The 26,452-nt window shown below is 34.2% G+C and overlaps 1 protein-coding gene across 1 annotated transcript; it reads right to left on the minus strand.

The window, feature by feature from the left end:
- Positions 1-454: 454 nt before the first annotated feature.
- On the minus strand, positions 455-26,446 carry LOC132719456 (kinesin-II 95 kDa subunit-like; the record flags this gene model as incomplete). The annotated part of the gene is given in 19 exon segments (XM_060703230.1): positions 455-620; positions 4,616-4,729; positions 6,312-6,430; positions 7,283-7,402; positions 8,151-8,249; positions 9,097-9,189; positions 9,517-9,668; positions 12,528-12,604; positions 13,054-13,149; positions 13,984-14,071; positions 14,680-14,812; positions 16,030-16,122; positions 17,062-17,131; positions 18,871-18,950; positions 19,809-19,892; positions 21,681-21,805; positions 22,482-22,606; positions 23,613-23,720; positions 26,403-26,446. Coding segments are annotated over 19 exon segments (1,968 nt in total), but the record flags the coding sequence as incomplete, so codon positions are not given.
- Between the last annotated feature and the right edge of the window lie 6 nt (positions 26,447-26,452).

Genomic DNA, 26,452 nt, shown 5'->3' on the forward strand with positions numbered 1-26,452 from the left:
CTTTCAAAAATGGCCCATAATTCCATGAAAACCCACTTTAGAGTTTTTGCCCTTGAACAATGGTCTCGCATAATACTCTGAAATATGTGTGTGAAGGTTCAACCCAGTCAATTCAGTAGGTTTGGAGATACCTGCTTGCATGCAAAAACTTAACCAAAGTGTAACTGTGTTGTCGAAGCCGACACCAACGTAAGTAGTCAATGGCTATCCTTATTCTACAAATAGTCAAGCTAAGAAATATCATCAATTTGATACAGTCATCCTACTGTTATGTAAATGGTAATTGACATTTTTATGACTACCAAGCCAAAAAATTATACATCATTTTCCATCAATTCATGCATTATATTCCTCGTCCAATCTTAGAACTTTAAAATTGTTACAAGAAAAGGTGTTTTAATACCAAAATGCTTATACAGCCAACAGTAAAGAGTATGTTAAGACTGCACACATATACAGATGGACACTTTTATCAAATGTTATTCCATCTTGCACTACATGTAAAATACTTTACCTTAAATCTTGGATTTCCTCCCATGGCAGCTGCCATCTTGGCATACTCTGACACAGGTCTTCTATTACCACAAGCTGATTTGGGCCTCTTAGCCATGGTTTGTGAGCTATAAAATAATCACATCAAACATTCATATTGAACCAATCATCTTAACTGACTAAAATGAATGTACAAACTTTGGATGACAAGTAAGAAATTACAAGTCTTGTTAAGAACCAATCTTTCTTATTTCAGTAAGCTAAGTATTCTTTTTTTAACTTAATAACATTGATACATACTTGCAAATTCAGAAATTAATAAGCTCAGATGGAGGCTTTCAAAAGGACACCAACTTATCACAGCATAACTTAAATGTTTTATTTAACACAATGAGTGTCTTTAGCAACCTAACTTGTGTTGACCAGTATTCTTTACAGATTTTTCCGAACCCGAATTTGCTCTTAATCTTAAGTACACATACAAAATGTATAATCATACAAGAGTTCTCAGTTAAAAAATAAACTGATTTATTAGGTATTTGCAAATAATAACTTGTTAAAACTAAACTATTTTACAGATTATCAAAGAAAACATTTCTAAACTAGTTATCATTAAAACAGTGCTACATGTATATTCCATGCTAACCATATATAATTATCAAGCTATAATTTCTGTAAGTCATTTAAGTTAAATCAAGCAACTTCATTTGAAATTCACTGGACCTTTAAAAATATTAGGATTAATATATTCATCACCTTAGTGCAGTAAAATGTTCACTTTTAATTTTAATAGGAATTAACCAATTTTTGCACAATTGAAACAATGTGAAAGGATTCATATGTATTAGGATTTATATCTGCAAGGATTTATAAATCTTAGGATTCATATCTGCAAGGAACCATTAATTTTAAGATCCATATATACAAGGGGCTATAAATTATAGGATTCATAATTGTAAGGATCCATAAATCTTACGATTCATACATGTAAGAATCCATATAAGAATCCATAAATCTTAGGATTCATATCTTCAAGGAATTGTTTACCTGTATGAATACATAAACCTCATGCCCATATATTTAGATCACCAATGAATTACAGGACCTTTCATATATCAAGGAATTAAATATGTTAGAATTAATAAATCTAAGAAATTAAAGTTTAATCTTTGGAATATGTGCCTTTATTAAATATGTACTTATTTCACTTTGCTCAATTTCATTCATCAACAAAATAATGTATTTACACAGTTCAATTATTTACAGAGTTCAATTAAATAATGCAGTGTAACTATTTCTAATGTGCGTTTATATTCTTTAAACAGCATATATATTGTTTTTACTTTACAAACTCAAAATCCCTTTTTCCATTGCCTATATATTGCTTCTTCCTAGAAAAAAATGCCAGAACTGATAAATAATTCCATATTAACTTCTAATCAATAGAAATATTAACCAAACATCTTTAAACAAAGGACGAAATTTCAACCCTTGATAAAAATTTTTAAAGGAACTCCAACAAGTGTTGCAATGCTTTTCAATTTTGGTAATTTTTTTTCACAAATTAGAAAAAGTATTCCAGAAAAACAGAACAGCGAAACATCCAGTTACACGCCAAGTTATTTGTCTAGACCTAGTCCAATTGACACATTAATCTTAAACAAGAGCATTATATGCCCGAAAGTATTTTTTTTTTTAGTAAGGATGACCTTAACCGTTGACCTTTTGACCCCAAAATCAATAAGGGTCTTCTACCCAATATGGACAATCATCCTATGAAGTTTGAACATTGTGGGCCAAATGGAACTTAACATATGCTCCGGCAACTCTTTTCAGTATCAAGGTAATAGTGACCTTCACCTTTGACCTTTTGACCCCAAAATCAACAGGGGTCTTCTACCCAATATGGACAATCATCCTATGAAGTTTGAACATTGTGGGTCAAATGGAACTTAAGTTATGCGTGGAAACATATTTTTCAGTATCAATGTAATAGTGACCTTCACCTTTGACCTTGTGACCCCAAAATCAATAGGAATCTTCTACCCAATATGGACAATCATCCTATGAAGTTTGAACAGTGTGGGTCGAATGGAACTTAAGTTATGCTCTGGAAACTGTTTTCAGTTATAAGGTAATAGTGTTTGTTTGTTTGTTTGTTTGTTTCATTTTACGCCTTTTTCAACAGTATTTCAGTCATATAGGCGGGTACATTCCTAAACATCGTTCCTGGAGAGTTACACCAGTACTAGACTACCTTCCTCCGCGCTAAACTACCAAAGCATCTCCCGGGGATCGAACCCACGCCAGAGAGGTAACTGGATTAGAAGTCATCGACTCTAACCCCTCGACCACGGAGGCGGTCTAGGTAATAGTGACCTTGACCTTTGACCTTTTGACCCCAAAATCAATAGGTGTCTTCTACCCAATATGGACAATCATCCTATGTAGTTTGATCATTGTGGGACAATTGGAACTTAAGTTATGCTCCGGAAACTGTTTTCAGTATCAAGGTCATTGTGACCTTGACCTTTGACCTGTGACCCCAAAATCAATAGGGGTCTTCTTCCCAATATGGACAATCATCCTATGAAGTTTGAACATTGTGGGTCAATTGGAACTTAAGTTATGCTCTGGAAACTGTTTTCAGTTATAAGGTAATAGTGACCTTGACCTTTGACCTTTTGACCCCAAAATCAATAGGGGTCTTCTACCCAATATGGACAATCATCCTATGAAGTTTGAACATTGTGGGCCAATTAGAACTTAAGTTATGCTCCGGAAACTGTTTTCAGTATCAAGGTCATAGTGACCTTGACCTTTGACTTTGTGACCCCAAAATCAATAGGGGTCTTCTTCCCAATATGGACAATCATCCTATGAAGTTTGAACATTGTGGGTCAAATGGAACTTAAGTTATGCTCCGGAAACAGTTTTCAGTTTTAAGGTAATAGTGACCTTGACCTTTGACCTCTTGACCCCAAAATCAATAGGGGTCTTCTACCCAATATGGACAATCATCCTATGAAGTTTGAAGATTGTGGGCCAATTGGAACTTAAGTTATGCTCCGGAAACTGTTTTCAGTATCAAGGTCATAGTGACCTTGACCTTTGACCTTGTGACCCCAAAATCAATAGGGGTCTTCTGCCCAATATGGACAATCATCCTATGAAGTTTGAACATTGTGGGTCGAATGGAACTTAAGTTATGCTCCGGAAACCATTTTCAGTTTTAAGGTAATAGTGACCTTGACCTTTGACCTTTTGACCCCAAAATCAATAGGGGTCTTCTACCCAATATGGACAATCATCCTATGAAGTTTTAACATTGTGGGCCAAATGGAACTTAAGTTATGCTCCGGAAACCAAATTGCTAACGGACGGACGGACGGACGGACAGACAGACAGACAGACGGACGCCAGGGGGTATAACATAATATGCCCTTTCGGGCATATAAAAAATATGTTCCAGTCCCATCATGTCAACAACAACAAAAATCCTCAGTGGAGTCCCTTTAATCATTAAAATATATATGCTTGCATTAATTTAGCTGTTTTTTTCTGACAATGAATTATGCTATGCTCTATAATTCAGCCATGAACCAGCTACATTTCTAAAATTGGCATGTCTAGCTTTCAATTGGAATTGTCCATTATTTATTCTGGGTATATCAAGATGAAAATTTAAAGTCAGTCAGCCAATAGGGTAAAGCCTGGCCCAGTATTGGTGGCAAAGGTTAATCCCTTTCGGTCCCAGCAGGGTAAATGTTAACATATTCTTTATGACAAACATCTGGATGACATCTGATACTAATGTTTATTTTATCAGTATCTTGACCTTTGACATATATTTCACTTAAGTGGACATTGCTCATCATAAAAAAAAAATTTACAGACATTGTTGGTTCTACTCAGGTGCCTATTCATGCCTGAAATAATGTACAAAGGGGCCCCTGTTGTCTTCCTCCACCAGTAAAGCTAGGGAGTCACCATATGACCACTACTGTATTGGTGGGTCATAAAACACAACCCCCCCCCCCCCACCCACAAAAAAACCCACAACACACATTTAAAAGAGAATTTCCAAAAAATGAAAACTTTATTTTACATGTATGATACTCACTTTTTATTTGCAAGAGGTTTTAAAGTCCATGTATCTTCATCCTCATCATAAATGGCACGATTCTGAAGTTTGGTTTTCTCCTCCGATGGAATGAAATTGTCGATGATCAACATTCTGAAAATATACAATAAAACAATATAAAAATAAACTGTGTACCTAATCTGTTATAAAAACAGTATTTACAGTGGTCTTAATTAAGCACAAAACCTGTTGAGAATTGTAGATGCTTGTGATTATTTATATGTAAGATAGCTACTCACTACATGAAGACATAAATAAATTGAATATAGAATTCAATATCGCCGTCAAGAATGTGTTCCAGCCGGCAACCATTCTCAATTTGCTAGGCCCTTTATACAAAATTCTTTTAACAAAATAATATACAAGTAACTGTAAAATAAATGATGGTCTATGGATTCACATAATTCTAATGAAGTATTCTTTTTTATATTTATTTTATCTTTCTCCAGCTGAGATCTTTGTAAAAGTCAATTAATAGCTACTTTCCAGCTTTCACTGTTTTATTTTTATGCATAAGCAGGCACCTCAGCAGAATCTTTTGCATTCACATGAAAGTAACAAAAATTCCACTCAAAGTTCAAAGCCAAGGGAGGTAATCAGAAAATTATTAAACAAGAGCTGTCAGAAGGACAGCGCGCTCGACTTTTTTAGTGCTTGCCTATAAAACAAAACTTTGACAGTTAAGGGCACACAAGACTTTAACTAGGAATTTCTAAGTACAAATCAAGAAACATTTTCACAGAGTTATCTTCTCTTGCTTACAGATAGGTCTCATGATGGCACATAAGAACTCCAACTTCCAAAGTAATATCTCAAATGGTTAGGTCAACAAGTGGACAAGAATGAAAATTTTAACTGAGTTTCTAAGTCAAAAAGGGCCATAATTCAAATAAAATCCTTAACAGAATTACCTTCTCCTGCCCATGTTTGGGACCATGATGGTAAACAAGTATTCCAACTTTCAATTTAATATCTCAACCAGTTCAGTCAAAAAGTTGACTGGTACAAAAAACTTAACCAAGATTCTAAGTCGATAAAAGGCCTTAATTTTTAAAACAAATCCCTGACAGAGTTACCTTCTCTTGCGTACAGATGGGGGTAATGATGTGAAATAGCATTAAAAGTTTCAAAGCAATATCTCAAAGGGTTAAGGCAATAAGTGGATTTTACCCATATTCAATGTATTTTCTAAGTCAAAAAGGGGCATAATTCTGTCAAAAACCTTGACAGAGTTATGTCCTCTTGTCTGTTGATGAAGGTCGTGATGGTAAACAAGTATGGTCAGTTTCAAAGCAATACCTCCAATGGTTTTGAAATAAAGTGAGGTGGTACAAAAAACTTAACCAAGCTCAATACACTTTCTAAGTCAAAAAAGGGCCATAATTCTGTCAAAAACCTTGACAGAGTTATGTACTCTTGTCTGTAGATGGAGGTTATGATGGTGAACAAGTATGGTAAGTTTCAAAGCCATACTTGTAATACTTCTGAAATAAAGTGGGGTGGTACGAAAAACTTAACCAAGGTGTGACGCCAACGCCGACGCTAACGCTAACGCCGACGCCGACGCCGACGCCGACGCCGGGGCGAGTAGGATAGCTCCCCTTTTCATAGAAAAGTCGAGCTAAAAATCAGCGACCTGACCGGTTCAGTAACCTATGCTCGTATTTATGCTTACTTGAGCTTTAGTTCTCGTGTAAGTTCATTCTGGGTCTGTTCTAGCTCCTGGCGTTCTTTGACATGTTCCTCCTGAAGATCCTGGATTTCTTGCTTCGTAGCTTGTAACTTTGCAAATAACTGTAAACATCAATTCATAGAAAATTACACTATGTTTCAAAACGGACAAATTCTAGCCCAGTACAAAAATAATTCTATATCAACAGATGAGTTATGAATACAAACAACCCAAATCATAAAAGATATATATAACTGGAAATAACATTAGAACAGATCATTTATTGTAACCAAATATCGGCACTGAACCTTTTTACCTGACAACATTGTTAAAGTGAGTTAGATGTTTTATAGTAAGCTTTAGCAAAATTTAAGATTTTCATCAAATAACCATTTCTTACATATATTACAAATTTGCAACACAAAGTTAGGGTAGGTGCCCACTTTAGTGTAACACATTTTACTAAGTGTGGTAGGTGTGCATTCTATTGTAACACATTTTAGTAAGTGAGGCAGGTGGCCACTCTTGTGTAACATGTTCTGTTAAGTGAGATAGGTGCCCACTGTACTGTAACACATTTTAGTAAGTGAGGCAGGTGGCCACTCTTGTGTAACATATTTTGCTAAGTGAGGTAGGTGCCCACTTTATCGTAACATATTTTAGTATGTGAGGTAGGTGTGCACTCATGAGTAGCACATTCCAGTAATTGAGCTACTCTCTTGTGATACACATTCTCGTAAATGAGGTTTGTATTCACTATTGTCTTACAGTTACACATTCTAGTGAGTTTTGTATGTTCTCTTGTGTCACACAATCAAGTAACTGAGGTACACTTTTATGTTACACATTCTAGTAAGAGAGGTTTGTACATATTCCTGTGTTGCATGTTCTAGTAAGTAAAGTTTGTATATACTAGTAAGTTACACATTCTAGTAGGTGAGGTAGATACACAATCATGTTACACATTCACTTACCTTCTTCAGTTTTTTTGTTTTCACCTCCACTTCTTGTTGTAGAGACACATATGTTTCCTGTAACTCTACAGCAGATTCCTCTTTCTCCTCCAACTTTCTCTGTATATCCCTCTCTACTTGCTTTTAATAAATATCAATAATTACTGTGTAAGTAAATAGAAAACAGTAATCTATTCCCCCTCCCACCATCCCACCTGCTACAGAATCTACCCATGCAACCAATTTCAATTTTTTATAAAAGAAAAAAAACTACTAGAATTTACAATTGATGCCACTTTAATCAAAATCAATTATTCCATCTATTTCTTATCATTAACTTATCAATTCAGTGTCTGTGAAATCTGTACCAGAATGACCTTCAAACAAAATTTATTGTTTGTTTATTTTGGGTTTAATGTCACATTGACACAGTAAAGGTCATATCGCGATGTTCCAGCTTTACTTGTGGAGGAAGACCTCAGGTGCCCTTCCGTGCATTATTTCCAAAATTTATTGAATGAGTTGAATAATATCATATTATGCCAGCCTCTGACTATTGTTTTATTCAACAAGTTCAATAAATTTAGTATTGAATCTATACAAATATAATATTCTATTTATGAAATATCTAAAATAAGAACGGTTTTCAGCTAAAAGTCAACTTTCATTGATGCGTCTATAGTGTAACACTAACATTAGCACATTTTAACGCTATGTTTGTATATAACGAAAATGACGTCACATGAAAGTTTTACTACACAAGTATAATATCCTTTTTATTAAATTGGTTGATTACATTTCTGCACTTTGGCTTATGTGATAAGTAGCTTAATATACTTTAAATGACAAGTCATTAAGAGTATTTTATATTCAATAATAAAATACGAACCATTTGTTGGGCAATCTCCTTTCTTCTCTGTTCTAATGCCTTCTGTTGTTTGTTAGTATGATCCACTATGTTACCCATCAATAACTTACTCTCCATAGCCTAACAATATAAAATGATAGTTAAAGTGGCATTATTCTCAAAAGCCAGACTGAATCCATTACAGAACAAGACTTGTAATCTCAACTCCAAGGTGGGTTCGATTCCCGGGCTGGCCAACTAAAATTACTAATCAGTCTTTCCAACTAGACTTTAAATCAAGATCCCGTGTACGAGTTCTTAAACACTTGGCACACTAAAGAACCAAGAGAAGCTTCTGGAATTCAGGCATCCTTCTTTATCAGTATCTTGCACTATCCTCCAAAATATAAAATGACTAATTCTCTCCTGGTGGACTCGCCCATATGTGCAACCGGTGGAGGGTATTGATAAACTCAAATACACACTCACAGTAATCTCATCTTTGTTGTTGTCAAGTTGAGCTTAATAAGTATTATACTTTAAAAAAGTGTGATTGAAAAACAATTGATTACAAAAATTGTTTAGATAATACAAATTTATTTTTTGTTTGATTGTTTTGGAAGCTATAAGCTTATTGAATAAGCTTGGGACTTTCCTTCATCAACTTAGGGGATATCAAGATGAAAATTTAAAGCTAGTAAGTCTAGCCAACAGTATAGAGTTTGGTCACCCGCAGGAAAGTGGCCGGCCCGCAGGGCACTTTACTGGCAAGCAAATGCTAATCACTTTTTTCCAGTAAAACCCTTTTATAATCTTTTTTTTTTATTCACATGTTAAATGTCTGCAACTACATAAATTTTTAATTCATTTTACCTTAAATTTTAGACTCTCATGGATAAAGAAACAAATTTAAAAAATATGTTTTTGAACCACAGCATCTGAATGTCTGAAAAAAATACAAAAAAATGATTTTTTCCTTTTACATCACCTTAATTTAGACTCAAACTGGCCCCCTTTTCTTTTTCTTTTTCTTCATCCTTCCCTCTTTCTCTTGTATCTCATTCAAGATTCTGTCTTTTTCCTGTGAACAGAATAAAAACCTTAATAAATACAATATAAAATAAAAAACTTTTATATAAACTTCTTTATCAGCTGTGTGTCTTTAATTAACAAGATAACAAAAATAAAATATTTCTGAGAAATAAAACAACATCATTTCTGAGGCATTATGGGCCTTTAAGATCATAAATAAACTTCCCAGCTTTTATTTGTAAGAGGAATACTCCGGTAACCCTACCATGCATTATTTTCAGGCATCATTGGATACCTGTGCAAAACCACCATCATTGTAGAAGACATGTAGAAAAACCACAATCATTCTAGAGAACATGTAGATAAATTCACTTACTGTTTGAATCATGCTTTTGTTATTTAAGATAGCCTCTTTCTCTTGTTCTAGTTTGGCTTGTTGTTCCTGCATGTATGCCTCAGCGTCTGCTTCATTACTTTCCTCTTCTTCTTCTTCATCATCATCACCTTCTGAATCACTGATTATCTCCCCTGTTTAAACCAAACCAAAATCGATTAATCATTGAATATCTCCCCTGTTTAAACCAAACCAAAATCGATAAATAAAATTAGTGATTATTTACCCTGTTAATACCAAACAAAATTTATAAATCACTGATTATCTTCCCTGTTAATACCAAACCAAAATTTATTAATTACTGATTATTTCCCCTGTTTAAACCAAAAACAAAATTTGTAAATCATTGATTATCTCCCCTGTTTAAATCAAAACAAAATTCATAATCATTGATTATCTCCCCTGTTTAAACCAAGAAAAAATTGATAAATTAAATCAATATCTCCCCTGTTGATACCAAAACAAAATTGGTTAATCAAATCAGTGATTAATAAAATATAAAATATAAGTCAACAGTGAAAAGAAATAAGAGCAAATATCTTAAAAAGAAACAGCTTTCAAAATATCATTCTTTTAACAGTTGAAGGAATCTTCTTTTACCTGAACTTCTTACATGGACTTGTCCAGTTTTCATTATTTGAACTTTCCATTATCAATTTTAGGTAAAAAAAAAGAGAACAATAATTTGTAACAGAGTTACCAACGTCCCCCGCCTCGGGAAGTTTTATATGAAGGATAAAATTGTGATATTTCAAAAGATTGAGGTATGGATCTCAGGACATTCAGTCCAAAATTATAATCAATGCTAGATCTGCAAATGTAATCATAAATTTGTTAAAAAAAATAAAATGAAACACGGAATTTAAAAATCTATCATGTTAAGCTTTGACCTCTAAGTGTGACCTTGACCTTGGAGGTAGGGGAGCAGGTGTTGTGCATGACATAATGTCTTATTATTGAGACTATTTGTGCCAAGTATTTTCAAAATCCCTTGAACTATGAAGAAGCTATAGATTGGACACAAAATATACCCTATAACAGACTATGTAAATCTTTGACCTCTAAGTGTGACCTTGACCTTGGAGGTAGGGACACAGATGTTACACATGACATATCATCTAATCATTGTGACTATTTGTGCCAAGTGTTTTCAAAATCCCTTAATCTATGATCTATGAAGAAGTAATGGACGGGACACAAAATATACCAAATAACAGACTCTGTTAACCTTTGACCTGTAAGTGTGACCTTGACCTTGGAGGTAGGGGTGCAGGTGTTGTACTTGACATAATGTCTTATTATTGTGACTATTTGTGCCAAGTTATTTCAAAATCCCTTGAACTATGAAGAAGTTCTAGATCCGACACAAAATATACCCTATAACAGACTATGTTAATTTTTGACCTCTAAGTGTGACCTTGACCTTGGAGGTAGGGATGCAGGTGTTGCGCATGACACATCCTCTTATTATAGTGACTATTTGTGGGAAGTATTTTCAAAATCCTTTGATCTATGAAAAAGTTATGGACCGGACACAAAATATACCCTGTAACAGACTATGTAAGTATTTGACCTCCACATGTGACCTTGACCTTGGAGGAAGGTCACCGGTTTTTGCGTATGACACATCATCTGATTATTGTTAACAATTATGGCAAGTATTTACAAAATTCCTTCATAGATAAGAAAGTTATGGACCGGACACGACATATACCCCAAATAGACAATGTTGACCTTAAATGAGCAAGTACGACCTTGACCCTGAAGGTACGGGTCTGGTTGTTGCGCATGACACATCGTCTTATTATAACAAACATTTGTGCCAAGTTATTTCAAAATCCTTTGATCTATGAAAAAGTTATGGACCGGACACGAAATATACCCTGTTACAGACTATGCTTATATTTGACCTCCAAGTGTGACCTTGACCTTGAAGGTAGGTGACCAGTTTTTGCTCATGACACATCGTCTGATTATTGTGAACAATTATGGCAAGTATTTACAAAATCCCCTCATAGATAAGAAAGTTATGGACCGGACACGACATATACCCTCAAATAGGCAATGTTGACCTTGAATGAGCAAGTGCGACCTTGACCCTCGAGGTAGGGGTCTGGTTGTTGCGCATGACACATTGTCTTATTATAATTAACATTTGTGCCAAGTTATTTCAAATTCCTTTCATAAATGACAAAGTTATGGACCGGACACGAAAGTGTGACGGACGGAAGGACAGAGCCTATTTCTATATCCCCCTTTTTTCTTCAAAAGGCGGGGGACAAAAAAAACAACTTATAGAGCCTGGTTGGACTGCACAGATGAGCAGGTTGGCTTGGCTTTATACTTGTGACCAAATAAGTGGAGAAAAACAGACTCCCTAAAGAACACCCTAAATGACAAAATTGAAAAATATTGCAAGCTCGTTTTGATTGAGTCTGTTCATCGACGGTACTAGAAAGTGCAAGGTACTGTACACGCACAATAGCAGGCTTATCACTGCTGACTCCAAGGGGAGGATTTGTTTGTTTGATTTGGTTTTATATCACACTGACATCAGTATAGGTCATATGGCAACATTCTATTTTTTTCTGTCTGGTGGAAAAACATGAAGTGCCCTTCAAATAATTATCTCTGGCACAAACGTGCACCTGAGTAGAATCACTGACATTCTAACTGGATAGCTTCCTTACACAAGATAATCCAATGTTCCTGTCAGGATTTGAGCCCACAGAGATAATCCAAAGTTCCTGTCAGGATTTGAGCCCACAGAGATAATCCAATGTTCCTGTCAGGATTTGAGCCCACAGAGATAATCCAATGTTCCTGTCAGGATTTGAACCCACAGAGATATTCCAAAGTTCCTGTCAGGATTCATACCCACAGAGATATTCCAAAGTTCCCATCAAGATTTGAACCCACAGAGATAATCCAAAGTCCCTGTCAGGATTCAAACCCAGAGAGATACTCAAGGAGGTTAAAGGTTAATATCTTACCATTCTCATTCCTTCTAGCATGCTTCCTTCTCTTCTTTTTCTTTGGACCTCCCTTCCCGGCTAAGTTTGCTTTCAGTCTTAAAAATAAATATTATTTTACTTTAATAGCAATACTATTCAAAACATACAACTTATCAATACATAATAAATTCATTTATCCTTTTAAGCTACTTTTTTTTTAATTAGTACCTTCTGTTAAGACAGCCATTCCTGATCCCTAAAATATATATTTTAAGATTTTTTTTCTCAGTTTAAAAAATCTACTTAGATGAAAGTTATTGACACTGTTTGTAATAAAAATTTATTTTAGTTTGAATGTGTTGTAAGTTATAAGCGTATTTAAACACTCCGTTCCAAAAACCAGCCAGTTCTAAGCAATAAACATAAAGTTTCTTGCTCAAGGAAACAATGTCTTGCCCCTGATTGGGTTTGAACCCATGTGGTCAGCAATTCTTAAGTTAGTAGTCCGATGCGTTAACCACTCTGCCATGCCAACACTGCTATTTAATTCTATAGAAATACTTACCTGGCTATTTCTTCTTGGAATTCTCTCAACAATGCATCTTTAGGATCTTCATTAATCTTAGGTTTATTCTTGATATTCTTGGCTCTATTTGCATATCTATAACAAAGAAGTTCATCATTAAATTATCATGTACCTCAGCCTCTGATAACCATTACTCTGTATAATGGACTTTTCCTGTTATTTAATTTTCGAAATGTTCAAGAATAGTTTCTGGATCTCAGAGAGTTGTGAAAGCTATAGCATTCTTCATTTGTTAGAATTTCATATTAATATTGATAGGAAAAAGAACGACGGAATATTCGGCATCAGGAACTTTTTTCACTCACTGACACACAAATCTTAAGACTTCACAAAAGGAGAATATATTTGCAATGTGGATGTAAAGTTTACTACAGAGTAACCTCTGTGGAGAGGCCTACTGTAGAAAACAATAAACCTTTTTGACAACAAAATGATCAATTTTTTTGAGGTGAGACTTTACAATGAATTTAACCTCTCTGAAAGAAACATCTCTAGATAACAACCAAATAGTTTTTCTCTATTGCTAAGCAAAAGATGTACTGTATTTACTAGAGTATAAAACTGCAAATAAGCCGTGTCATGACAAAATCAACATAGAGTGTTTGCGACCAGCATCCGCACAGTCTGATCAGGATCCATTCTGTTCGCTTACAAACCCTATTACAAGTACAGAAACTGATAGCGAACATCATGGATCCTGATCAGACTGCGCGGATGCGCAGGCTGGACTGGATCCATGCTGATCGCAAACCCACTATGTTGGTTTTGTCATGACCCGGCTCAAATAAGTACCCAACCATTCTAGTTACACACATATACATGTAACTTCATATGTGGTAACTGCCTGAAGGGACCTTATTTGATGACAATTAAAATTTCTGAAGGTATTCTTATAAAAAAAGTAATAACCTGAGGGTACTCATGGTTTCATCGAAGTTATAATCTGCAGGCCCAATATTGGCAACCATCACAGTCTTGGCATTTCCACCCAGAGAATCTGTTAAAACAAAGATGGGGTTATTGATGTTCTTATCATTTAACCTTGAGACCACTAAATCAGAAATGTTGGTTCTTGATGATATGGGTTATCTCATCAACACAGTGTACGTTATATGGCGATGTTCAAGTTTTACTGGTGGAGGAAGACCTTAAGTGCTCTTCTGTGCATGAACCAGCACCTGAGTAGAACCACCAATGTTCCGTAAGCTAGCTGGATAGCTTCCTCCCATGAAAGAATCATGACACGATTCATACCAACAGTGGTGAGGGGCTATGGTTTGAAGTCAAAACCCTTTACCACTCAAATATTACATACATGCTTTTATTTAAATTCAAATCAGTAATCAGTAAACACTTCACTGAGCAGAAAAAATACCCAAAGCATGTTTTCTGTACACCAGGGTCTTTCAAATAGAATATTTTTACATTTTAATTTCATTTTTGAACGATGATGTACTATGCCAGATCAAACTAATCACGTAACGCAGCCTAGACATCTTTTTCCATAAAATTAGTCTGACCCCAGACCATTCTCTTTGAAAGACCCTGTGTACACTTTATATAATAGAGCACAACAATGTATGGAAACATAGAAATGTTCAATACCTTGTAATAACCTGGTGAGTTTAGAATCTCTGTAAGGTATATGTGTACTCTTGCCATCAACAAGTGCTGAGATCACGTTACCCAAGGCTGACAACGACAGGTTGATTTTTGTAGCTTCTTTTAACCTTTGACCCTAATAAAAATAAACATGTACATGGCAACATGTAAAATGTGATTATTGTAGAGAATACACTCTATAAATGAATATTTATAAAAACAAAACTTTTATAGTGCCAGATACAAAACTTCTGGTTCTTTGATTACAATAAAGTGTTGAAAATTGAGTACTGTTCAAGCCGGTGCTGGGGGCATGAGGGGTGGTGCACATTTTCATCATCCCTCATGTACATACTCAATCAAACTGAGTCTGCAATGTTCATGTAATTTTGTTGTGATTAATGCTTCAGAGGGATCACATTTTCTTCCAGATTTATTTTTTTCTATATTGTCCTACTTTTTAAATTTTTATTTGGTTTCAAGTCACAAAAATGCTGATATGGTCATAAAGTTACTCTTAAGCTGTACTTAAAGAAGGAGACTTCAGGTGCTCTTTTGTGTATCATTTCAGGCACCAGTGAAGCAACAAGTAAAATCATTGACTTTCCTTAATATAGCTGAACAACTTCCTAATACGATAGAATCCAAAGTCCCAATAGTTATCGCGGCCTAGATAATTACCTTTCATGACATAATATTCCACTAGAAAATTATTGTAGTTCATAGTTTTCAATCTTTGAAACTCGAACAACACTAAATATCTTAAATGGACTTAATCCAAATATAATTCTGAACCAGACCATTACCACTGATCTCAGCCTACACTAGTCACCCTGTAACGAGGCTCTGCCAAGTTTCCAGTAAACAGTTACCCAAGAGCTAGATATTCATATCTGTTACAACAGCCGCTGTTTGATTCTTTTTCTTGCATATCACAATTTAATAATATTATAAGAAATTACAAACTAATATTTTCATTTAGCATTTTTTTTCTTACAGTAGCGTATGAATTTACAACTATATTCATAACAGCACAATGCGATAACCCTAAGAACGCAATTCATTCATAAAAGGCGAGTGGGAATGACAACATTTTAAACACGTCACTTGTCTTACTTGGTCGTGTAAGACAGATTTTTCTAGCACCTGTGTAAACAGTAGATGATCCTGTCTGATATGCAAGAAAAACTAATATGTATCTTCACAGCTATTCCACGGCCATGAGTCTTGAGTTATATAACCTTAACCTATGTTTCTCCTATAAGCATGTAACATCGGTATTTTATAGAAAAAGAATTTCAATTCACTCACGAAAAAATAATAATAAATGTTAAATATAGATTATATACTTACTTCAGATTTTGTTTTTTCCTGTCTTTCACTTCCTGCTAAATCTACCAAATTAAGACGACCAACTCTGATATGGTTTTCTTCATCTGCCCCCATCTTTACATGAAAGATAACAAAAACATGTAAGATATAGTCATAGTGTACCAGTAATTATCTGCCTTCAAGGAATTTGAGATCTTGTGATCGAGACTCATTTGTCAAAAGTATTGGTAAATTTACACCAGTTCCGGGTTAAGCACAGAAAACATACTTGACATGACTTAACATGATTTGACATTAATTCAGAGCTTTCCCCAAAATAAGTCAAGGTAAAGTAAGCATGTTAAAGCCAGAAAAAGTCTGTGTATTAGGAATGCACATATAATATACTTTACACTTATGCCACTCCTATTGAGAACGTCCATGCCTTTAACCTCACTAAATTTTTTTTAGTCCAGACCATGTCCATTTAAGTTGAGTTTTTATTGTTTATCAATATCATAATCTTTCTGCTAAGTGCCATAATTTCTATTCAAACTATGACAATTTAAATACTGCTATTTTTATTACCACAATTTTCATTTATTAAATCATATAATATTACCTTTGTGGAGCCACCCTCTGTAAAGCAATAACCTCTATACAACAACTGAATCAAAACACTAAATTTAACCTATCCAGAGAAAAACCTCTCAGCAAAATCAGTAAAAGGTGTGGCCATGCATGGATTGTTCTGTACCATAACATTTCCATTGTGGCTGAGGGGGTTGAGGCACTAGAACTGCAGCCACTGTTTATCCCTGCGTGATCATAAGAGGCGACTAAATGGGTTCGAATTACTGAGTCTATGCAGTGTGAGGTGGTTTTGACACACCTGGTGTTGCTTTTACTTTAGTTTGTAACACCCAAAGATAGCCAAAATCATTCTTTCCTGTTTAGACTCCATATGACCTAAAATGTGTTGTGTTTCGTAAAACTTAATAGAAAAACAAACAAACTTTATAATCTAATTAGAATCATGAACAATACAATACAGTAATAGTGCAATGTTCTTACCTCACTACATTCTATAGTAATGATAAAGATGGCATGACTTCTAGAACTGTGCTCATTCATGTCTGTAGCTCTGAAAAAAATGCCTTTTTATAAAAATATTATCAACACTCATCTTAATGACAAAAGCATCACATGTGGTGCTAATGCTTGTCTGATATAATTCTAAGTTCAAAAATGGAATCACCCAAAAAATATCGCTTTCAGTATTATGCCCCTTGTCTTGATAAACAAGTCATTGATAACAAAGTTGATAACTTTTAAAATGGTAGAATAATGGACTACGTTAAAGTTTTTGCACAACAACAATGACGATGACGCTGCCACAGCTATCATATTAGCTCGACTTTTTCTATGGAAGTGACAAGCTAAAAATGAATAGAATTTCAAAATATATCCAGTGAAGTGAAACATTTTTTTCCTCATTAGATTTTTCATTTAACGAAAAATTTTGTAAAAAAAAAATCATCTTATGGCTGTGAAGGATAAATAGCAAAAACCTTGAATAATGTAAAGAAAATTGAAGTTTCAGCCCATTATAGTCTTAAGCATAGTATGTAAATAAAACCATAAAGTATAAATACATATTTTCTCCAACCTGTTAACAGATGAAGCAAATTTTTGGAGATTTCTAAGAAAATCTTAATAAGTTGATTGCTATCAAATGTTTTAAGGGTAATGAAAACAATTATTCTTTGTGTTCCGGAGGCTGTAATGTAAAACTTATGCTACCACTACCAGTATAGAGCTAGGACAGCCTGAATATCTGTGCAATCTGATCAGGCTCTACAACATTTGTTTGCTTGGCATTTTTATGCAGATTTAAACATTTTTTTTGTCATATCTTTGCAATCAAATTCAATCCATCTGACCGACTTTCCTGGATAACTAACCAGTGCTTACAAATCTCTCTGCAAGTGAGTTGACTATAAATACAACATGACTTCTAATCAGCAGTGAAAGACAAATGGCCACAAGACACAATTCTCACAATCAATTGTCGCTGAGAAATTTCATCTCCTTCGAGGACGGCACCAGCCACCCTTGGAATATAAATCCAATGCTCTCTCTATTGAAAGCTGTGTGGTTTATTACTTTGATTAAGTTTCTATTTGTTTGTTTTATTTTTTACGCCTTTTCCCAACAGTATTTCAGTCAAATAGGTGGGTAGTTTCCAAACCATCGTTCCTGGAGTTACACCAGTACTAGATTACCTTCCTCCATGCTAAACTACCAAAGCATCTCCCGCGGATCGAACCCATGCCAGAGAGGTAACTGGATTAGAAGTCATCGACTCTAACCCCTTGACCACAGAGGCGGTTGATTAAGTTTCTATATTTTTTATCAAAATCTATTATACTAATGACAAGCAATTTCAGATTAAATTCAGGGCATTGCAGTTTTACAAATTCAGCAATTTAAGGTTTGAATCCAGTACAAATTAAGTGGTAAGTGATAATTTATACGGTTATGTACAGCAAATCATTGGTCAAATTTATTACAACTTGTAGTTACTGCCATATTGTGATCTACTAAAACTGAAAATGAGCCGTGTCATGACAAAACCAACATAATGGGTTTGCGACCAGCATGGATCCAGACCAGCCTGCGCATCCACGCAGTCTGATCAGGATCCATGCTGTTCGCTTACAAACCCTACAACAAGTAGAGAAACTGATAGCGAACAGCATGGATCCTGATCAGACTGTGTGGATGCGCAGGCTGATCTGGATCCATGCTGGTCGCAAACCCATTATGTTGGTTTCGTCATGACGCAGCTCAAATTATAAAAAATCCTTTTCTGAGTCTTACCCGACAGATCTGTTCTGGTTACCTACGTTCATAACATGTTCAATTTCTCGTACACTCTTTGTCACAAATGATGACAAGTCCTAGAAAATAAAAAAAAAACTTCATAAATTAATCAAATTTTTAAAGTAAATCATAGATGTTATTAAAATATAGAGTAAAAAATTCTTGATAAGTGATTTGACAGTCTACCCTTTTAGCTACAAACAACAGTCTGGTATATAGATGTTACATCTTTTTTTCCTTCTTTTTGGTTGTGTTTAACATTATACCAACACAGTTAAAATCATATGGTAACTTTCCAGCTTTACTGGTGGAGGAAGGATTCAGGTGTCACTTTGTACATTATTTCAGGCACATGCGGACACCTGAATAGAAACACTGACATTCCATAAGCTAGCTGGATAGTGTTCTCACATGAAGAATCTGAAGATGTTTCGTGTGGTTTGAACCTACAGAGGCAAGTCGATTGAAGTCAACGAACATAAAGACGTTTTTTTATATAAGTGATTTAGTTCAACTGATAGGCATCTTAAACATACTTGAAAGAAAATTTTAAAACCTTTGCAAATCTGCAAAGGTTGATAAAGAAATATGCTTAGAATTAAATTGAAATCAATTTTTTGTGTGCTTCTTGAATTTGAGAGAAAAACCTTGCCACGCTTTTAATTTTTGGGTTATTTTGCACATGAACATGACAATTCTGGATAAATTGGAAGAGGAAATGATCTGAAAATCTGCACAAAAGTTATTGGTTTAGACATACTTCAAACAGTACAACTTTTTCAAATAAAACAATACACTTTAAGTGCCTCATGCATTTATGCAAGAATTTCAAATTTTATGTTTTTAGGCTGTTTGACCTTAGTGGAGCTCCGTCAATCGTAACAATCAAAACCATTGGTTCTGACTTTCTCCAAGTGTGTAACAGTCTAAGTTACCTTCACATAAACACCCGTATCTGGTCGTTCCTTCAATTCTAAACGTCTGTTCTGGTCCTTTGATAAAAGGTCACGTATTTCCTCCTGCAATAACAACATAACAATCATTATCACGTATTTCCTCCTGCAATAACAACATAACAATCATTATCACGTATTTCCTCCTGCAATAACAACATAACAATCATTATCACGTATTTCCTCCTGCAATAACAACATAACAATCATTTTCACGTATTTCCTCCTGCAATAACAACATAACAATCATTTTCACGTATTTCCTTCTGCAATAACAACATAACAATCATTTTCACGTATTTCCTCCTGCAATAACAACGTAACAATCATTATCACTATTTCCTCCTGCAATAACAACATAACAATCATTATCACCTATTTCCTCCTGCAATAACAACATAACAATCATTATCACGTACATCCTCCTGCAATAACAACATAACAATCATTATCACTATTTCCTCCTGCAATAACAACATAACAATCATTATCACGTATTTCCTCCTGCAATAACAACATAACAATCATAATCACGTATTTCCTCCTGCAATAACAACATAACAATCATTTTCACGTATTTCCTCCTGCAATAACAACATAACAATCATTATCACTTTTTTCCTCCTGCAATAACACCATAACAATCATTATCACGTATTTCCTCCTGCAATAACAACATAACAATCATTATCACTATTTCCTCCTGCAATAACAACATAACAATCATTATCACCTATTTCCTCCTGCAATAACAACATAACAATCATTATCACGTACATCCTCCTGCAATAACAACATAACAATCATTATCACTATTTCCTCCTGCAATAACAACATAACAATCATGTGTATCACTAGTATAATACAGAGATACTTGGTTTATACAGAATTTATTTTAGTTCAATTGTGTAGGAAGTTATAAGCAAAAAGACAAACTTTCCAATCCTTTCTTTGTACCAACCGATTCTGAACAATGAGTGTGAAGTTTCTTGCTCAAGGAAACAACCACTTGCTCCCCACAGGGTTTGAACAGATGCGGATAGCGATTATAAGATTACTTGTCGGTGTTTTAACCATTCTGCCAGGCCACCACAAAAGAGATACTTGTAACAACATCTCTGTAATATCGAATCTTATCGAATAGTCGAGCTAAAAACCCCAAAAAACTGCCTCCAAACGTTCTTCTTAATAAACAACCACTAGGATTGTCTCGATGACAGGCCTTGACTTGGGAATTTTTTTTTAAAAATTGTAAAGTATTAGCAAAAGATAGCCAAACATATAAAATGTAAAAATAAATGATTTATGATTTATGCCGATTTTCCAGCTATTTTTTACTTAGAAATTCAAGTGTTGACTTTAATTACTGTTGTAGGGTTAAAAGACCGTATTTTGTAAACATAATTCAGAAGAAGTATTACTTTACATCCTATAGATTCTTTTAGAGTATCTTAAAGTCTTTGAACCGAACTTAATTTATGTGGGTCAATCTTTGAGACAATAAACAATGATTATTAAGATACAATAACATGCATCACAAAAAAAATGTGATTTACTTTCAAAGTTATCTCTCCAACCAGATTTGAGCCTAGCCATGGCAAAACGAACATAATGGGTTCGCGACCAGCATGGCTCCAGACCAGCCTGTGCATCCGCGCAGTCTGATCAGTATCCATGCTGTCGCTATCAGTTTCTCTACTTGTTATAGGGTTTGTAAGCGAACAGCATGGATCCTGATCAGACTGCGCGGATGCGCATGCTGGTCTGGATCCATGCTGGTCGCAAACGCACTATGTTGGTTTTGTCGTGACGTGGCTCATTTTTTTTTTATTAAAATCATAAGACAATAAATACCTGGTATATTTCTAAGTAAGAGGCCCTTATGAGGTACTGTTGATTTTCCGAGTTAGATATATGACTAAATATATGTTCAAATGAGTTAGGAATCACCCCTCGCTGTTCAGGATCATTTTTTAATCCTGAAACAAAATGAAAATGCATTTTATACTATAGTAGTAATTGTTATTTTTGTCAACTTTTAAATTAACACTGACATGCAGTAAAAGTTTAATGGTAACTTACCAACATTTCTTGTAGAGGAAGAACTCGATTACAGATCTGAGCATTTTTTTATCACTTATTATTTAGATAAAAAAAAAAAAAGAGGCACTTCCCATAAATATTGTACATGTAAGAATAACACAACATGATATAAATTGAATTATTGGGGAAAATTGCTTGATTTTAAAAAGACAGCTGATGGGGGCTGGCTCTCAATGGATGTTATTTCAAAGAATCAAATCTGGCATTACCGATCCTATCCTAGTAAAATCCACTTAGTTTATACTAGATTGTGTTGGAAGCTATAAGCTTATTGAAACACTCTCGAATCCGTTCCTAAAAACCAACAAGTACTTAGTAATGAGTGTAGTTTCTTGCTCACTGAAACAACGGCTAACAGGGTTTGAACCCACGCAGACAGCAATCCTTAAATTACTAGTCTGACGTTTTTACCACTCAGCCATGCTACCACTTGAGTCAAATATAAATTCCAGATTAAGATACTCATATAATAACTCTTATTTTATCAATTTTTCAAAAAAAAAAAATTGTCTTTCAAAACTTTGAGTGAAAATTTCAGTCAATAAAAATTACCTTGCATTGTATGTGTTTTGCCTGTTCCAGTCTGACCATAGGCAAAAATTGTCCCGTTAAATCCCTGAAGAACATTCTCCACAAGATCTCTGAAAGTCTCCTCATACAAATCCCTCTGTTTGGAACTATGACAAAAAAAATAGAAACTGTTTCAATGCAAACTATATGTGAAACAATTCTGATGCACAAATTTATGTTTGAAAATACAAAGGAAAATGATGTTTGATGACCGATTGACTTACTGATGATAAATCGGGAAAAAATTGTTGTGACAGCTGATTTGGAATATTTTTTGACACTATTTTGGAGGAAGACATGTGACCACAAACCTGGCATTCCACTGGTAACAAAACTAATTGAGTCGCGTCATGACAAAACCAACATAATGGGTTTGCGACCAGCATGGATCCAGACCAGCCTGCGCATCCGCGCAGTCTGCTCAGGATCCATGCTGTTCACTTATAGACCCTATAACAAGTAAAGAAACTGATAGCGAACAGCATGGATCCTGATCAGACTGCGCGGATGCGCAGGCTGGTCTGGATCCATGCTGGTCGCAAACCCATTATGTTGGTTTTGTTGTGACGCGGCTCAATTATTTTTGGTTCCAGCAGGTAAAGGAGACAATATCCTCATAATCTATTATTATCTATTATCATTTTTTTCTATCATCAAGTTGAGCTAAATTAACAATACATTTCAAAGGATAGACTGTTCTTATGGTGTTTAATTCTTAACAGTTGATATTGGAAAATGTTTCGCGTAAAATAAAAATCTGCTTAAAGTATAAAAAAAACTGCCCCACTTGTTTAATAAATTGAATGTTAGGGGTAATGTCCAATGGATATTTATAGAAGATACATTTGACCACATAAGTTATGTGAAGTAAATTATAAAATTGAAAGGAATTATGACTAAATGTAAACTTATTTTGTCTTTCACCTGTTCACACACTATATACCCTTGGATGGGCATAATGACACTTAAATACTTTATTAATACAAAATAATGATAAACTGAAGGGTTTTTTATTATTATATATATATATTGTTAAAAGTCTCAATAACTCATTAATTAAAATCTTGAATAAAATCTTTTCCTTGATTAAAGAATAGATAAAATTGTACTTACTTCCAGTCATAAACAGTATCAAATGTAAAGGTTTTCTTTGGATCCGATGGTGGCAATTTAGGATTTCTAATCTCAATAACACCTCTTTTTGTGTTCATCTCCACTACCCTATATAAGATACAAAATGTTATGAAAGATTGTAGGACAAAAGCCCTCCCGGACAAAAACCCTCCCATGAAAATGGCAGGGCGGGCAAAAGCCCTCCAGTGAAAATGGCTTTTGTCTGACCTGTCATTTTTCGTATTGCCAAGGTTGTCCCACAGTCAGTATCGACAAGTGAAATGTTTCAAGAATTTACTATATAAATATGATATGGATATGTTAAGAAAAAAAACCAGACAAGTCTTGATTTTTTTTATTCAAATTCTAAATTTACGAAACATCACGGATTTATATTACAAGGATCGGACACTTTCGTTTTAGCTTAAAGTCTCGTCGCGCGCATGCGCGGAATCGCACATCGGATAAAGGTGGACAGAATGAGAGATGGCGGAACGCGCGGAGTGCGAAATATGACAGATTTTCACAAGAGTGTGTGGTGTTATTGCAGCTTTGTGAACATTTTTACACATATTAATGTATTGATACAGTATTATTTTGTGTCGCTAAAGTATTAATATATGAAAATATGCCGATAGAACGCTGTAACGCTGAGTTAAAAAAGTACCTAATTTAAAAAATATTCGCCCATTGTTAAGGCATACTCTCTACACTTTGACGCCCTTTTACTTCAAGCACAAATTATTACCGCGATTCAGATTAAGATAATTATTTTCTACATGGTTTAATGGTTGCAATGCAAAAAAATGTTTCTTGATTGTTTAAAAACTTTTAAAGAAATTCACGTTTGAAATTTGTCTTTTTTCTGTGAATTATTTCAAAATGATTTGAACATTTTTTATTTGATTACCTGAATATTAGTATAAATATAGTATTCTACTAATAAGTGTATTAAATATATTTTCATATCATTGAAAAAAAAGCGTTCATACATAGATGAATTATTATATTGGCAAGGAAGAAACTTTTATTGGCATACAGAACAGCTGTTTTATAATATTATTTTTTATGTTTAAACAGATTTTTTTCATAGTTATCCTTCACAATTCACGTCAAATGATTTATTTGTCATACGTTTATTTTCATCATTTTTCAACGAAAGGACTATATAGAGGATATTCAAGTTTTTTCTTTAAATACATGATTTATTTTCATCGAGTGGTATAAAAATAAATATTTCATGAGTGGCGGTAGCCACGAGTGAAATATGGTAATTTTCATGCCACAAGATGAAAATAAATCATGTATTTATAGAAAAAACTTGAATTTTCTGTTTATTATGTACATTTTTCTCTTTTTTGCGATAAAATTTGAAAAAACTTTCCCTTAAATTTTGTGTACTGGCAGAATTTAAAAGAAAGTAGTCCGGCAAGACACCAGTGAAAATACGGAAAATATGTTTCACTGCAGTGAAAAATAAATTTTTACAGTGAAAATACGGAAAATGAAAATACGCATTTTATTTTATCAATATTTCATTTACAAGTATATAATAAACAAATTTACTTGTATATATTCAATATATTCAATTTCATTTATAAATGTTAATAAAGAAAATAGATTTACATTGTATTTATATATATCCTCTTCAGAATCATTTTCTTATCACACATACCATGGATTGAAGTTAAAGACCGCACGTATACAAAATATACATTCAAATTCTATTTGTTTTTGACGATTGAGTGTTGCAATTATCACATGTAACCTGGTAATGAAAGTTTGAAAATAAAGTTTTTCAATTATCACTTGTTACCTGTTAATTAACCCCCTTCAAAAGTAATTAAACTTCAAAGAAATTTAAGCGATGTGTAAAAAATAATCAAAAGTTACTTTTATTTCGCATAATACTGACTCAAACTGTAAATACTTTATTGTTTTTCTAGCGTTACATTAAAAAATATCATAAATATCTTTCTACAGGCATTCAAATAAAAAGAATAATTAAAATATACGAGTGACATTGTAAAGCGCCCGCAATACATTACCCGTAAAACAATTGTGCGTTAATAAATTTGACTACATAACCCAATAAATCTTAAATATTGCATCTTTGATCATCTGTGAATAACTAACAACGGCTTCTTTTTTATTTTGAAATTGAATTTATTATGTTACCATAATAATAAATTTCAAATACCTGCTTTTTATATAAAAAAAATGTAAATTTACCGCGGATTTCGTCAAGTTAATTTTTTAATCGTCGTTGCGGACAGATAAACTGTACCTTTAAAAAATAAATTAGATATTTGAATTAAACAAGTATTTTTCTTCAAAATAAACTTTAAATTTCCAAAATCGGATAATAAATGGAAAAGCTATATGGTATTTTGTAAAGTAGGTATCCGTTGCGAACGGGCATTTACGCTTAGCGCCGGTAAATTATCGATCGATGTACCTTTATCGGGTGCACGACAAGATATTTAAGCATTTATATAGGGTTAACTGGGAGTGTCCGATCCCTGTAATATAAATCCGTGGAAACATATATGAGTCGCGTCACGACAAAACCAACATAATGGGTTTGCGACCAGCATGGATCCAGATCCAGATCAGGATCCATGCTGTTCGCTTACAAACCCTATAACAAGTAGAGAAACTGATAGCGAACAGCATGGATCCTGATCAGACTGCGCGTATGCTCACTCAGGCTGGTCTAGATCCATTCTGGTCGCAAACCCATTATGTTGGTTTTGTCGTGACACGGCTCATACATCATCCATTATCTACCTTTCGTATCCTTTCTGTACTTCTTTCTCTGATAGAGGACGACATCTACA

Source organism: Ruditapes philippinarum, unplaced genomic scaffold (assembly GCF_026571515.1).
Source record: "Ruditapes philippinarum isolate M1 unplaced genomic scaffold, ASM2657151v2 ctg4889_1_1_1_1, whole genome shotgun sequence".
NCBI classification, from domain to species: domain Eukaryota; kingdom Metazoa; phylum Mollusca; class Bivalvia; order Venerida; family Veneridae; genus Ruditapes; species Ruditapes philippinarum.